Source organism: Gossypium hirsutum, chromosome A01, assembly GCF_007990345.1.
Source record: "Gossypium hirsutum isolate 1008001.06 chromosome A01, Gossypium_hirsutum_v2.1, whole genome shotgun sequence".
Taxonomy (NCBI): Eukaryota; Viridiplantae; Streptophyta; class Magnoliopsida; order Malvales; family Malvaceae; genus Gossypium; species Gossypium hirsutum.
The window spans coordinates 106,621,887-106,637,010 of NC_053424.1; the positions used below are offsets into that span (position 1 = coordinate 106,621,887).

At 35.3% G+C, this 15,124-nt stretch overlaps 1 protein-coding gene across 1 annotated transcript; it reads left to right on the top strand.

The window, feature by feature from the left end:
- Positions 1-10,792: 10,792 nt before the first annotated feature.
- Positions 10,793-14,774, top strand: LOC121229113 (beta-galactosidase 13). Its single transcript, XM_041112398.1, has 14 exons — positions 10,793-11,148; positions 11,239-11,447; positions 11,530-11,596; positions 11,688-11,924; positions 12,026-12,120; positions 12,228-12,333; positions 12,429-12,513; positions 12,593-12,711; positions 12,813-12,980; positions 13,068-13,243; positions 13,326-13,545; positions 13,634-13,741; positions 13,843-14,090; positions 14,174-14,774. Exons 1-14 carry the CDS (start codon positions 10,915-10,917, stop codon positions 14,631-14,633), a joined length of 2,532 nt encoding a protein of 843 aa, XP_040968332.1. The 5' UTR covers positions 10,793-10,914; the 3' UTR covers positions 14,634-14,774.
- Positions 14,775-15,124: the final 350 nt, after the last annotated feature.

Below are 15,124 nucleotides of genomic sequence, written 5' to 3' on the forward strand. Positions count from 1 at the left end.
TAAACTAAAACATAACTTACCATTCCATTAGTACAATTCATAGATTACGCATAAGATCATTACCAAAGCCATAAGCTTAATATAAGCCTATACAACATCATCAAACTTACAAGTTAGTTCACTTGTCCATGATACAAATGAATTCAACCTTAAGATAAGTAGATTTCCATATATAAATATACATCTTTAAACTCATTAATCTTTCCATAAGATCATGATTCATTACATTTGCATACTTACCATTTCCCTTCCTTACTTGTTGAACCATCTAGAATTTCATTGGATACTTAAGAAAGCTGACACATAGTGTGCATTTACATATAAACGTAACATTTCCTTTACATCAATGCTCACACGAGCTATGAAATGGGTCTGCTCACATGAGCTGTGGGTTGGAATGTAAGCTACACGATGCTGCTCACATGAGCTGTATAGAATCCGCAAAAAATGCAAGACCTTAACCATCGGTAGGACATTTAAGACCAGCATCCAAAACATGAAATCCCTAATGACATGTCATTTGTATCCTAAGAATTCTTAAGGTTCAAATAAGGTTCATTATCTGTTAATCCATCATAGCATACATAAACTTATACATAGATTCATTTGCATTAAAACAATATAGCAATAGTTAATTAACTAACAGAAAAACAATCATAGTTCATACGAACTTACCTCGACAACTAGGGCGTAGAAGTAGAATCAAACACTAATCCGGAACTTTATCTTTTCCTCAATTCAAGTCTGAATGTGGTTTATCTTGATCTATATAGATAATTTCAATCAATTAAGTACTTATAGTATTTAATTTAATCATAGTTCATATTTATACAAAATTATAAATTTTCCCTTAACATTTTAACTTTTCACAATTTAGTCTTTAAGCTCATAACTTGAATATAAGTCATTTTAGCATAAATCCAACTTAACCAATGTTACAAGAGACCTTCAAACGATCCATTATTACCAAAATTTCACAAAAAAACCCATGGATATATACTTTTAACAATTTAATCCCTATTTTCAGAATTCAACAAAAATCACTTAACAAAACATGTTTATTTTGCAACAAAGATTAATGACTTGTCAACTAACATAAAAAAATAAATATGAACTATGGATTAAATATGAACTATAATTTTGTAATTTTGAACTATAACATGTTAAGGGTAAATTTATAATTTTGTATAAATATGAACTATGATTAAATTAAATACTATAAGTACTTAATTGATTGAAATTATCTATATAGATCAAGATAAACCACATTCAGACTTGAATTGAGGAAAAGATAAAGTTCCGGATTAGTGTTTGATTCTACTTCTACGCCCTAGTTGTCGAGGTAAGTTCGTATGAACTATGATTATCTTTCTGTTAGTTAATTAACTATTGCTATGTTGTTTTAATGTAAATGAATCTATGTATAAGTTTATGTATGCTATGATGGATTAACAGATAATGAACCTCATTTGAACCTTAAGAATTCTTAGGATACAAATGACATGTCATTAGGGATTTCATGTTTTGGATGCTGGTCTTAAATGTCCTGCCGATGGTTAAGGTCTTGCATTTTTTACGGATTCTATACAGCTCATGTGAGCAGCATCGTATAGCTTACATTCCAACCCACAGCTCATGTGAGCAGACCTATTTCATAGCTCGTGTGAGCATTGATGTAAAGGAAATATTACGGTTATATGTAAATGCATACTATGTGTGAGCTTTCCTAAGTATCCAATGAAATTCTAGATGGTTCAACAGGTAAGGAAGGGAAATGGTAAATATGCAAATGTAATGAATCATGATCTTATGGAAAGATTAATGAGTTTAATGATGTATATTTATATATGGAAATCTACTTATCTTAAGGTTGAATTCATTTGTATCATGGACAAGTGAACTAACTTGTAAGTTTGATGATGTTGTATAGGCTTATACTAAGCTTATGGCTTTGGTAATGATCTTATGCGTAATCTATGAATTGTACTAATGGAATGGTAAGTTATGTTTTAGTTTATACGAATTTACTAAGCACTCGTTGCTTACATAGTTACTTTCCTTTGTTTTATAGATTATCAGAAGCTCGATAGATTGGAAGCTCGTTGGAAACCTATCACACTATCCAACAATCATATCGGTAGATTTTGTGTATTTTGGCCAAGGTTAATAATGGAATGTATAGGATCTTTATAATGTATGTTTTGGTATGTTTAAGCTTTAGAGTTTATGTTGGTTTTGTGCACTTTAATGTCTTACCAAGATATGTCATATTGGTCACTTTTAAGTGCTTGTAAATACGATTCTTTTGGTATGTTTTTGATGGCTTGCAAATGGTCATGTATGATAGTTAATTGAACTAGGTTATTATGCTTGGAAATATGCAATATTGACTTGTTTTAGTTTTGATACAATTGTGGTACCTTTGAATGACATATTGGTTAGGTGATTTAGGATGTTTGGAATGGCATGTTTATGTTTGTTTGAATGATGTTTGAATCCCTTGAATGCGTGCCCAAATAGTTTGAATGGTTAGGTGTGAATTGGACTTGAAATGGCTTGATTTTAGGTAAGTTTTTGGTTTCACACGGTTTGGGACACGGGTTGTCAAATGGCAAATATCTATCAAATTCAAGTCTAATTCATCAATTTACCTTTAATTGCAATTTGCTAACAACTCAACAATTGAACAAATTGATACACGGGCTTAGTTAAATCAAGCTTTCATTATCATCAATCTATAAAAGTTACAAGAAAATGACTTGATTACCTAATAAATTTGCTTGGCCCAATGCTTAAACTTCAACAATGGTGGTTCTTTTGTTTTCTTCAAGTGGAATGTGAAGAAGATGATGAATTATCATATTTCTCCACTTACTTTGGTATTTATATCATGATTAACCATTAATTAAACTTCTTTAATTAACTTAATTAATGTTTAATTATAATTAATCTTACTATTAATTAATCTAAGTAGGACATTCATCATCATTCATTAACTCATGCTAAAATTTTGTTTATTCACTTTTTTAGTTCGTTGGATAATTTCTATCTAGGTCCCCAAGCATTTTATAAATTAAAACTCAATAACGATTGGACTTTTTCAATTTAGTCATTGAATTTTGATTAACTACTTTTTTGGCTAAATTACTTAACTAATCTTTATTATATTTTCATATTAACTTCTTCAATCATTATTTATCATCCTTACAGACTCAGATACAAAAATGAGGTTCCAAAGCCGTGTATTTTGACACCACTAAAAATGGGATCGTTATAATTACTCTTATAAACGCTAAGTGAACTGGGATTTGGTTTGTTGAGAGAAATCTACTGGGGAGTTAGGGCTGCATAAAGCTCATTTAAATAATTTGGCCATGCTCGCTAAATCTATGTGGAGAATATTCATTCAACATGGTTCATGTTGGTTCCAGAGCTTTTGGACAAAATACCTTCCGCATTGTAATATTTTGCGGGCCAAGTTGAAAGTGAACATTTCTTCGACTTGGAGGGGTCTTTTGAAGTCGAGAACAATTATTGAGCTTGGTTATAAATGGAGCATAGGTGCTAGTACCTAGGTGAGCTTTTGGTCTAATTAGTGGGTGGGGAAGGCACAATTTATAAACAAATTGGTAACACATCTGTAACTACTTGACAAGAGCGAGTTGCTGATTTCTTTTTGGCATTCCGTCGCTCTTGCCATTGCGATAATGCTACTTCCTATGGTGAATCAAAATATGTTGTCTGATAGATGTTTATGGGGGTTAGAAAGCACAAGCTGGTTCTCCGTTTCCTCTGCTTATAATTGGCTGACGAATACTGCTATGAATTTGGATTCAATACAAAAAATAAACTAGATTTGGCACTTTAAATGCCCTGAGCGCATTTGGTTTTTTTGTCTGGCTTGCGTATTTGGATCAATTGAATACCAATGAGGTTAGTAGGAAAGAAAACCTTGTCCATACCAGATTCATGTATCACGTGTGGTAACCTGATTGAATCAATTAATCATATACTATGTGATTGTCGATCAATTAAGGATATCTGGATTGAGTTGCAAACGGATAATGCGCTGCAAAATTTTTACAGTATGCCCTTTTCGGATTGGCTGAAAATGAACTATAAGATGACGATGATGGTGAGTTTTGGTTTACCTCGGGGTATGCTCTTTGTCACTATTTTATGGGGCTTATGGAAAGCTCGTAATGCAAAAGTTTTTCAAGGGAAAACTTTTCTAGCTTCGCAAACTTTTCTCCTCGGCCCGTGGTTTTTTCCCGAAAGGGTTTCCACGTAAAATTTGTGTGTTCTTTATTTTTATTTTTATTTTATTTTATTTTTCTCAAATTGGTATCAGAGCTTCCGAGTTATTCATCTCGATCACGGTAATGGCATCTTTGAAGTATGAAATTTCGCTGTTACATCGCAACACCAGATTTGCGTTGTGACAAATTAAGATGCAAGCAGTTCTTGTACAGATGGATTTGGAGGATGCCCTGCTAGGGATAGATAAGATGCCTTTGACATTAACAGATGAAGAGAAGAAGCGTAAGGATTGAAAGGCGTTAACACAATTACATCTACATTTGTCCAATGAAATTTTACAGGTTGTGATGAAAGAGAAGACTGCCGTTGTATTATGGAAGAGGCTAGAACAAATATGTATGTCGAAAACTCTAACAAGCATGTTGCATATGAAGCAGCGTCTTTATGCTCATCGTTTGGAGGAGGTGCGTTTGTACACGAACACTTAATAGTGTTTAAAGAAATTCTCTTAAACTTGGAGGCCATGGAGGTTCAGTATGATAAGGAAGATCTAGGGTTGATTCTACTATGTTCGTTGCCCCCGTCTTAATCAACCTTTAGAGACACGATTTTATATTGCCGCGAGTCTCTCACAGTTGATGAGGTTTATGATTCTTTAACCTTGTATGATAAGATGAAGCATCTTGTGGTTAAACCCAACTCTCAGGGAGAGGGTCTCATTGTTCGTGGAAGACAAGATCAGAATGCTGATGATGATCGTGGTAGGACACAGGAACAGAATCCGTGTGGTAAATCTAAAGGTAGATCGAAGTCTTCAAACAGAGGTAAAACTTGTAACTTCTACAAGAAAAAAAGGGCACATTAAGTCTGAGTGCTATAAGCTACAAAATAAGATTAAAAGGGAGGCTACGAATCAAAAGGGAAAACAACCAGAAAATTCCAGTGAAGTTGATATTGTAGAAGATTACAGCAATGGTGAACTTCTAGTTACTTCTATCAATGATTCTAAAATAAGCGAGGAATGGATACCTGATTCAGGCTGCACCTTCCACATGAGTCCTAATCGGGATTGTTTTACAACTTATGAAACAGTATCTGAAGGTGTTGTTTTGATGGGCAAGAATGCTTCATGTAAAATCACAGGTGTTGGAATAGTTAAAGTTAAGATGTTTGATGGAGCTGTCAGAATACTTAGTGAGGTACGACATGTTCCAGAATTGAAGAGAAATTTAATTTCATTGAGTACTCTTGATTCAAAAGGGTACAAATATACAGCTGAAAGTGGGATTTTAAAGATTTCCAAAGGTTCCCTTGTTGTGATGAAAGGGCAAAGAAAAACTTCCAAGTTATATGTTTTGCAGGGTTCTACTATTACTGGTGATGCAGCTGTCGCTTCCTCTTCCTTGTCAGATGATGATATTACTAAACTTTGGCATATGCGCCTAGGGAATATGAGTGAGAATGGCATGGTAGAATTGAGTAAAAGAGGACTTCTTGATGGGCAAGGAATTTGCAAACTAAATTTCTGTGAGCACTGTGTTTTTGGGAAGCAAAAGAGAGTTCGATTCACTAGAGGAATCCATAACACGAAGGGAATATTGTATTATATTCATTCTGATCTGTGGGGGCCATCCAGAGTGCCTTCGAGAGGTGGAGCTAATTATATACTAACCTTTATTGATGATTTTTCCAGAAAAGTTTGGGCGTTCTTCCTGAAGCAAAAAAAGCGATGTGTTTTCCAAATTTAAGTCTTGAAAAATTATGATTGAAAAACAGACGGGAAAACAGATAAAATACCTTCGCACATACAATGGCTTAGAGTTCTGATCTGATGAGTTTAATGGATTGTGCAAGTCAGAAGGGATCATGAGACACTTGACAGTTCGTCATACTCCACAGCAAAACGGTGTTGCAGAACGAATGAACAGAACGATCATGGAGAAAGTTCGATGTATGTTGTCAAATGCCAACTTATCGAAGTCATTTTGGGCAGAAGTAGCCTCTACATGTTTTTTAATCAACCGATCTCCATCCATTGCCATTGAGAAAAAGACTCCTCAAGAGGTATGGTCTGGTAATCCTGCTAATTATTCTGATTTAAAGATTTTTGGGTGTCCTGCGTATGCTCATGTTGATAATGAAAAATTAGAACCGAGATCCATTAAATGCATTTTTCTTGGTTATAAAGCTGGTGTAAAAGGGTATAAGTTATGGTGTCCTGAAAATAGAAAAGTTATGATTAGCAGAGATGTTGTTTTTGATGAAATTGCTATGTTACCTAACTTATCTCTTAAAGACTCTTCCAATAAAGAAAATCAAAAGTAGGTGGAGCATCAGATTAATACAGAGTCAACTCCTCAAGCTAGAACAAAAGTTGAGAATAGAGTTGCTTCTTCACTACAATACTCTATCGCCAAAAACAGAACTAGAAGAGAAATTAAACCTCCAAAGAAGTATGCCGAGGCTGATATAGTTGCTTATGCTTTAAATGTGGCTGAAGATATAGATGCGAATCAAGAGCCATCTAATTATTCTGAGGGGGTTAGCTGTGAAGACTCAGAAAAGTGGATGTTTGCTATGTAAGAAGAGATGGAATCACTCCACAAAAACAGAACATGGGACCTTGTAAAACTTCCTAAAGGTAAAAAGGTTGTTCATTGTAAATGGGTGTTTAAAAAGAAAAAAAGAGACTCTAGGAGTTGAAGAACCCAGATATAAAGCAAGGCTTGTTGCAAAGGGTTACAGTCAAATTCCAGGAGTGGACTTCACAGATGTGTTCTCTCTAGTTGTTAAGCATAGTTCGATTCGAGCTTTGCTTGGTATTGTGGCTATGCATGATTTGGAGCTTGAGCAATTAGATGTAAAAACTGCATTTCTGCATGGAGAACTTGAGGAGGATATTTACATGCAACAACCAGAGGGTTTTATAGTCTCAGAAAAAGAGGACTATGTTTGCTTGCTGAAAAAGTCCCTTTACGGTTTGAAACAGTCACCAAGACAGTGGTACAAGAGGTTTGATTCCTTTATGACTTCTCATGATTTCAAAAGAAGTAGTTTTGACAGTTGTGTTTACTTTAAGAAAAACAATTATGGTTCTTTTGTATATCTACTTCTTTATGTTGATGACATGTTGATAGCAGCAAAAGATAAATGAGAGATAAGAAATGTCAAAACCCAACTAAGTAAAGAATTTGAGATGAAAGATTTAGGACCAGCAAAGAAGATACTTGGAATGGAGATTCTCAGAGATAGAAAAACAAGTAAATTGAACCTAAGTCAGAAGGGTTACATTGAGAAAGTTCTTTGCAGGTTCAGTATGCAGAGTGCTAAGCCTGTTAGTACTCCTTTAGCAGCCCATTTCAGACTTTCATCAGTTTTGTCTCCACAATCAGATGATGAGATTGAGTACATGTCACATGTTCCATACTCTAGTGCAGTGGGATCTCTCATGTATGCTATGGTTTGTTCACGTCCAGATTTATCATATGCAGTCAGTGCAGTTAGCAGATACATGGTGAATCCCGGTAAAGAACACTGGAAAGCAGTTCAGTGGATTCTAAGATACTTACGAGGTACTACTGATGTTTGCTTACAGTTTGGAAGAACTAGAGATGGATTCATAGGGTATGTTGATGCTGATTTTGCTGGAGACCTTGATAAAAGAAGATCTCTCACAGGTTATGTCTTTACAATCGGAGGTTGTGCAATCAGTTGGAAAGCCACTTTGCAGTCTACAGTCGCTTTGTCTACCACTGAAGCTGAGTACATGGCGATTACTGAGGCTTGTAAGGAAGCTATTTGGTTGAAGGGACTCTTTAGTGAACTCAATGAAGACCTTCAAATCAGCATAGTATTTTGTGACAGTCCGAGTGCCATCTTTTTTACAAAAGATCAAATGTTTCATGAGAGAACAAAACACATTGATGTTCGGTATCATTTTGTTCGTGATATTATTGCTCGTGGTGATATTGTTGTGAGCAAAATTAGTACTCATGAAAATCCTGCAGATATGATGACTAAGTCACTTCCTATAACCAAGTTTGAGCATTGCTTAGACTTGGTTGGTCTTCATTGTTGAAGTTAAACCCTTAAAGGGTTTTATGGAAGAGGAGGAGAACTTCTTTATTGAAAGTTCGCGATGAAGAACTTGTTCATTGAGAATTTGTGTCAAGGTGGAGATTGTTAGAATTAAGTGACCCAAATTCTTATTTAAATAAAATACGATGGCCATGCAGTTGACGGTTCCTACTCTTGTTAGGGGACCCCGTTGGGTCTAATGGAACAGATCACTGGCAGGGGTGTGTTTGCTTAACACTGATGGAGCAGTGACAACCCATACACGGCTTGCATTGGCCAGTCGGGATGAGTTTGGTAATTGGATCCGAGGGTTTGTATTGAAGATTCGCCTCTTAGATAATGTACAAGCAGAGCTTTTATGGGAAGCTAAGTCGGTTGGTATCCAAAGGTTGATAATTGAGCTTGATGCAATGTTAATTGTCCAGTTTCTAATCAGACCATTTTATAAAGTGTTACTCGTTTAGCAACTTCATCTCATTATTAAATAAAAGTTGGGTTGTTAAAATTAGACACATTCTTCGAGAAGATAACATGTGTATAGATCATTTGACAAAATTAACTCAAAGGTCCACTATGAATTCAACTTTGCTTGTTACTCCTCTAAAGAGTCTCCTACCCTTTCCACAAGTTAATTCTTGTGGAAAATGACTAGTTAGAGTTTAGTTTTCCTTTCAATCTTTTTTTTTATTTACCAAAAAATTCTTTAATTAGTTCATGTGATTTACATGGTTTATCAAATTAATCCTTGTTCTTTTATTATGACTTAGCATTAATGACATGGTTTTGATATGACGTTGTATATATGTATCAGAAGCTTATTGATTGTTTATAGTTATATTTTTTAATGGTACAATTTAAGAGTTAACGATAAAATTAAGATTTAAAAATATAAAAAAATAAGAATTAAAAGACTTAAAATATAAAAATTAATTTAGTAAGTTTAAATTAGGAAGGGATGCAGGTTTAATATTATGCATAGTTTAAATTTAAGATATAAATTCAAAAAATTGTTTAAAAATTTATATTCGTTTTTTATCTGCAAATAGTTTAAATAACATTATCCAAGTTTGAATTTAAATTAAATAATACAATATGAATAGCAAATTACGATTCGTAAGTTTAATAAAACTAGAGAGACTAATTATAGAATGTAACATCTCTTATTAGATTATTAGTTGGATAAATTCATTAGGTCAAGGTAAATATAAGGTCAACAAGGATAATAGTGAAACTAGTTTATTAGGTTATCACACACTATACTTATGATATGAGAAAAAAATATAATAAATATGTTCATTGCAAATGGTGAATTTAAAATTTTAAAAATTTTACTCTGAAGGGAAATGTTTTAATTAATTTTAGGAATAGTATTATGTAATTTGAGAAAAAAAAATAACAAAAACTTGTCGTAAGTGGTGAAGGGCAAACTTTATCAGCACAACAAAAGTTTCGACCTCAACATTAATAGAACATTATGATATGATAACAATTGGTTCTGTCACAACTTAAGCACAACATATCTCGAGTGATTGCAAACACTTAATACGATAAATAAATCAGCCCTGTATGGTCCAAAGTAGTAGACATATATCGACAAAAGAACTAAGCATCCACCTAACTACAGAGGACAACGACAAAATCATTCCTAAAATCATTTGTAAAAACAAGACAAAAAAATATGTTACAACAACATACAAAAACTTTTAAAAGCGAAGGCTTATTAAACAATTAAAAATGAGTCCAAACTGACGTGTGAAATTATTTATTATTCTGACATACTTCCAAAACATAAATAAATTAAAAGGCTAATGAAGAGCCATCCACTTGTTGGTGGTGGGTGAAGTTTTAATAACAAACGAACACCATATCTATCTATCACAACTTGTAAAAATAATAAAAGTATTTAAAAAATAAATTTGCAAACTATAAAGAGATAAACATAAAATGAACGAACAAAAATAAAAAATTGATGGATGGGAGGAAGAAATAGAGGGTGATAGACTAGGATCGCCACCAAACAAAAAAGAAAAGGAAAAAGAAACATGCCATATGAGATTTTTAAAATTTGAAAGTTGAAAAAATAATTGCATGACACAAATCTTAAATATAATACTACAAATGTTTTTGAGGTTATATTAATAACATATGAGATCATAATCATCATAATAAAAAATATTAATTTAACAAACATTTCACCACAAGATAAATCATCTTTTTTAAAATTTTAACTAAAGAAACAGTAAATAGCCAGATTTACATGCACGAAAACCACTAGAAATTGGTTGAGCTGAAAATGGGAACAGATTAGATAATGTGTGACAGCCAAAATTCAATTTCTTCCAAAGATAGCAAATTTTCTCAACAAAAAATAGTAAAACCAGCAACATTCGATGGTTAAAAATAGTAATCCCAACACTATAAATAATTGACTTTATGCTACGTTGTTCTTCGAGCTTCTCCTCTTTGCCAAGCTAAAGAGGCTTTCCGTAAAAGTGAGGCTTCTTTCATTACTTATAGTAGCAACGTCCCTCCAACCCCGAAGAATAAAAGTAATTTCTTCTACTGGTATATATAACAATGGTAGAACCTCGGCGTTTACTCCTGATATTCTTTTTGTCGACATTGTTGATTGCTTATAGCAATGCAAATGTCGAAGAGATTCAGAAGGATACCGAGGAAGGGGACGAAGAAGTTAAGGTAGGAGGTCAGAAGGCTCTGGGTGTGACATACGACGCAAGGTCCTTGATCATCAATGGCAAACGAGAGCTTCTCTTTTCGGGAGCTATCCATTACCCACGTAGCACCCCAGATGTATGCATCTTTTTCTTTTCTCTCTATATAATATAGTTTGGTTGATGGATGGATGGATTTAGATTATTTACAACTACTGGGTTTTTGCAGATGTGGCCGGACCTGATTAAAAAAGCTAAGCAGGGAGGCATCAATGCGATTGAGACGTATGTTTTCTGGAATGGACATGAACCAGTTGAGGGACAGTACAACTTTGAAGGAGAATTTGACTTGGTGAAGTTCATCAAGTTGATTCATGAGCATAAGTTGTATGCAGTCGTTAGGGTTGGCCCCTTTATTCAGGCTGAATGGAATCACGGGTAACCATTTAAACTTTCCCAAATTCTTCTTTAAAATTGATACGAGTCCTCCATATTGACTTTTTCGCACTGAAACTATCAGAGGATTACCATATTGGTTAAGAGAGGTCCCCGGCATCATTTTCCGATCCGATAATGAACCTTTCAAGGTAATGTTCTGAGGGATAAATACATCAACAAAGTTATATACAAAATATGATGCAAGGCTTCAAATCTGAACCAAACTTTTAACCTGTGTAGAAACACATGAAAAGGTTTGTGACCTTGATTGTTGACAAACTGAAGCAAGAGAAGTTGTTTGCTCCACAAGGAGGACCTATTATTTTAGCACAGATAGAGAATGAATACAACACTATTCAAAGAGCATTCAGGGAAAAAGGGGATAGTTATGTTCAATGGGCCGGTAAACTGGCCCTTAGCTTGAATGCCAATGTCCCATGGATCATGTGCAAGCAGAGGGATGCCCCAGATCCCATTGTAAGTTTATAATTGATAAAAAAAAAAAAAAGAAAGAGAGATGGAAAACGTGTTTATTTTGGCATAACTAAGTGAGAAATGTAATATACTTGGTTCTTCAGATCAATACATGCAATGGAAGGCACTGTGGAGATACTTTCTATGGTCCAAATAAGCGCAACAAGCCGGCATTGTGGACTGAGAACTGGACTGCACAGTAAGTAGTGGTGCAGTTTATATGAAGATGTTGAAGAAGATTCGAATATGTTGGTGTATATATAGGCTAATTTTGTGGCCGTTTCAATGGGTTTTTTAACGATTCAGGTATAGAGTATTCGGTGATCCACCATCCCAAAGGTCAGCTGAAGATTTGGCATACTCAGTTGCTCGATTCTTCTCCAAAAATGGAAGCATGGTCAACTACTATATGGTATAGGAAGATAATTGGCTGTCTTCTCTGAGTTCATTTCTTAGCTAAATGACACTCTTTTTAGACAAAGCTCACTGTTCTTTTTGTGTCTGCAGTACTATGGTGGCACCAATTTTGGCAGGACAAGTGCCTCATTTACAACAACTCGTTACTATGACGAAGGCCCTCTTGATGAATTTGGTAGGATCAAGAACATGTTATCGATGATGTATGGATTGAGGTTGTGTATGCAGCTAACTTTCACATTTTAATGCTTTAGGTCTTCAAAGGGAACCAAAGTGGGGTCATCTTAAGGACGTCCACAGGGCCTTGAGTTTGTGCAAAAGGGCTCTATTTTGGGGGGTTCCTACTACTCTAAAGCTGGGTCCAGATCAACAGGTAAGCAATGCATCTATATGGAGTAATCGAATTGGATTTTTGGGTAAATAGATATTGGTTAGTTTACTAGGGAATTAAGTTTATGTATTGCGATATTGCAGGCTATAGTCTGGCAACAACCTGGAACTTCAGCCTGTGCAGCTTTCTTGGCCAACAATAACACCCGTCTGGCACAACATGTGAATTTCAGGGGCCAGGACATTCGCCTGCCGGCTCGTTCCATTAGCGTCCTCCCTGATTGCAAGACCGTGGTTTTCAACACTCAACTGGTATCTCCAATTCTACAAGCTCACATAAGCTGCCCCATTGTGTTTTACAACCTGTGAATTAACTTACCATTGATTTTTTTAACTCAGGTCACAACTCAACATAACTCAAGAAACTTTGTAAGATCAGAAATTGCAAACAAGAACTTTAACTGGGAGATGTACAGGGAAGTCCCTCCTGTCGGACTTGGATTTAAGTTTGACGTGCCAAGGGAGCTTTTTCATTTGACCAAAGATACAACCGACTATGCTTGGTACACAACTAGGTGAGTTGAAACTTAAATGAACACCTTGATTTTCACCTGTTACACATAGAAAGGATATTGAACTATGAGTTTCTGGCCGCAGCCTTTTGTTGGGTCGGCGAGATTTACCAATGAAGAAAAATGTCCGACCAGTTTTACGGGTTGCTAGTCTTGGCCATGGAATCCATGCCTATGTAAATGGTGAATACGCCGGTTCTGCACATGGGAGCAAAGTTGAGAAGAGCTTTGTTTTGCAGAGAGCTGTAAGCTTGAAGGAAGGGGAAAACCATATTGCTCTCTTGGGCTACTTAGTGGGACTCCCTGTAAGGCTTCTGCAACTTAAAGCACTTTGTTACGCTTAAAATGAAATTTATAAAATCAATTAACATGTGATTTTGTTTGCTAATCCAGGATAGCGGAGCCTACATGGAGAAAAGGTTCGCTGGGCCTCGTTCTATCACCATCCTTGGTTTGAACACTGGAACACTGGACATATCACAAAATGGTTGGGGCCACCAGGTACCCACTGGACTTGTCACTTTCTATAATAAATCTCGATGGCAAGTAATAGTTTTGTGGTGGAGATGGCTTCTTAAACGTAATTTGGAATCCCCTTTCAGGTTGGAATTGATGGAGAAAAGAAGAAATTGTTTACTGAGGAAGGCTCAAAGTCTGTTCAGTGGACAAAGCCTGACCAAGGAGGACCATTAACATGGTACAAGGGATATTTTGATGCACCAGAAGGGGACAACCCAGTTGCCATTGTTATGACTGGTATGGGGAAGGGTATGGTTTGGGTCAATGGTAGAAGCATTGGCCGATATTGGAACAATTACCTTAGTCCTCTTAAGAAGCCAACACAATCCGAGTATGTACACTATAAACGCTGAAACAGTCTTTTAACCGATATAAATTATAAACTAGAAAGAAGCTAAAATTCATGTAATGCAGGTACCACATCCCACGGGCATACTTGAAGCCAAAGAACCTGATTGTCCTCCTTGAGGAAGAAGGAGGCAATCCTAAAGATGTCCATATAGTAACAGTCAACAGGGATACAATCTGCAGTGCTGTGAGTGAAATTCACCCACCATCCCCGAGATTGTTCGAAACCAAAAATGGTAGTCTCCAAGCCAAAGTGAATGATTTGAAACCAAGGGCTGAATTGAAATGTCCAGGCAAGAAGCAAATCGTGGCAGTGGAGTTTGCGAGCTATGGTGATCCATTTGGCGCTTGCGGAGCCTACTTTATTGGAAATTGCACAGCGCCAGAATCCAAGCAAGTCGTTGAGAAGTATTGCTTGGGGAAGCCCAGCTGCCAAATCCCACTAGATAGCATTCCTTTCAGTAACCAAAATGACGCATGTACCCATCTCAGGAAGACTTTGGCCGTCCAACTCAAATGTGCCTAAACAAATGCGTGCTTCGACACAGCTTGGATTAAGCTTCACATTTTATTTTTTTTAATTGAGCTAAGACGGTGCATGGAGGAGTGCTCGATCTATTTAATTTGTATTTCTTAAATATTAAATGAATATGTGCGAATTCCAGAATTACAATAACTTACCCCTTTTTCTTCTTGCCTTCCATTTAAGCAAGAAAATATCTGCATTGGTTATTTTTTAATTAAATTAAGAAATGTAAGTATTTATACTATAATATGCTGGACCGAGTTTGATACCACAAGTGTCAACACAGTTCACATTAAAAAAAATTAAAATTAAAATGATTAAGAGTATATAATAGGAGTATTTAAAATTTATAAATTTTAATAAGTACCCATTCCATTTTTTAAAAATTCTTCGAGCTCGGAGGCTAAAGAAAAAGTGATAAAAAAAAGTGATGAAAAGTTCTCTATTTTTATAGCAAGTTTCTTAGTTAGAACTGATATTGTTCGTACCTA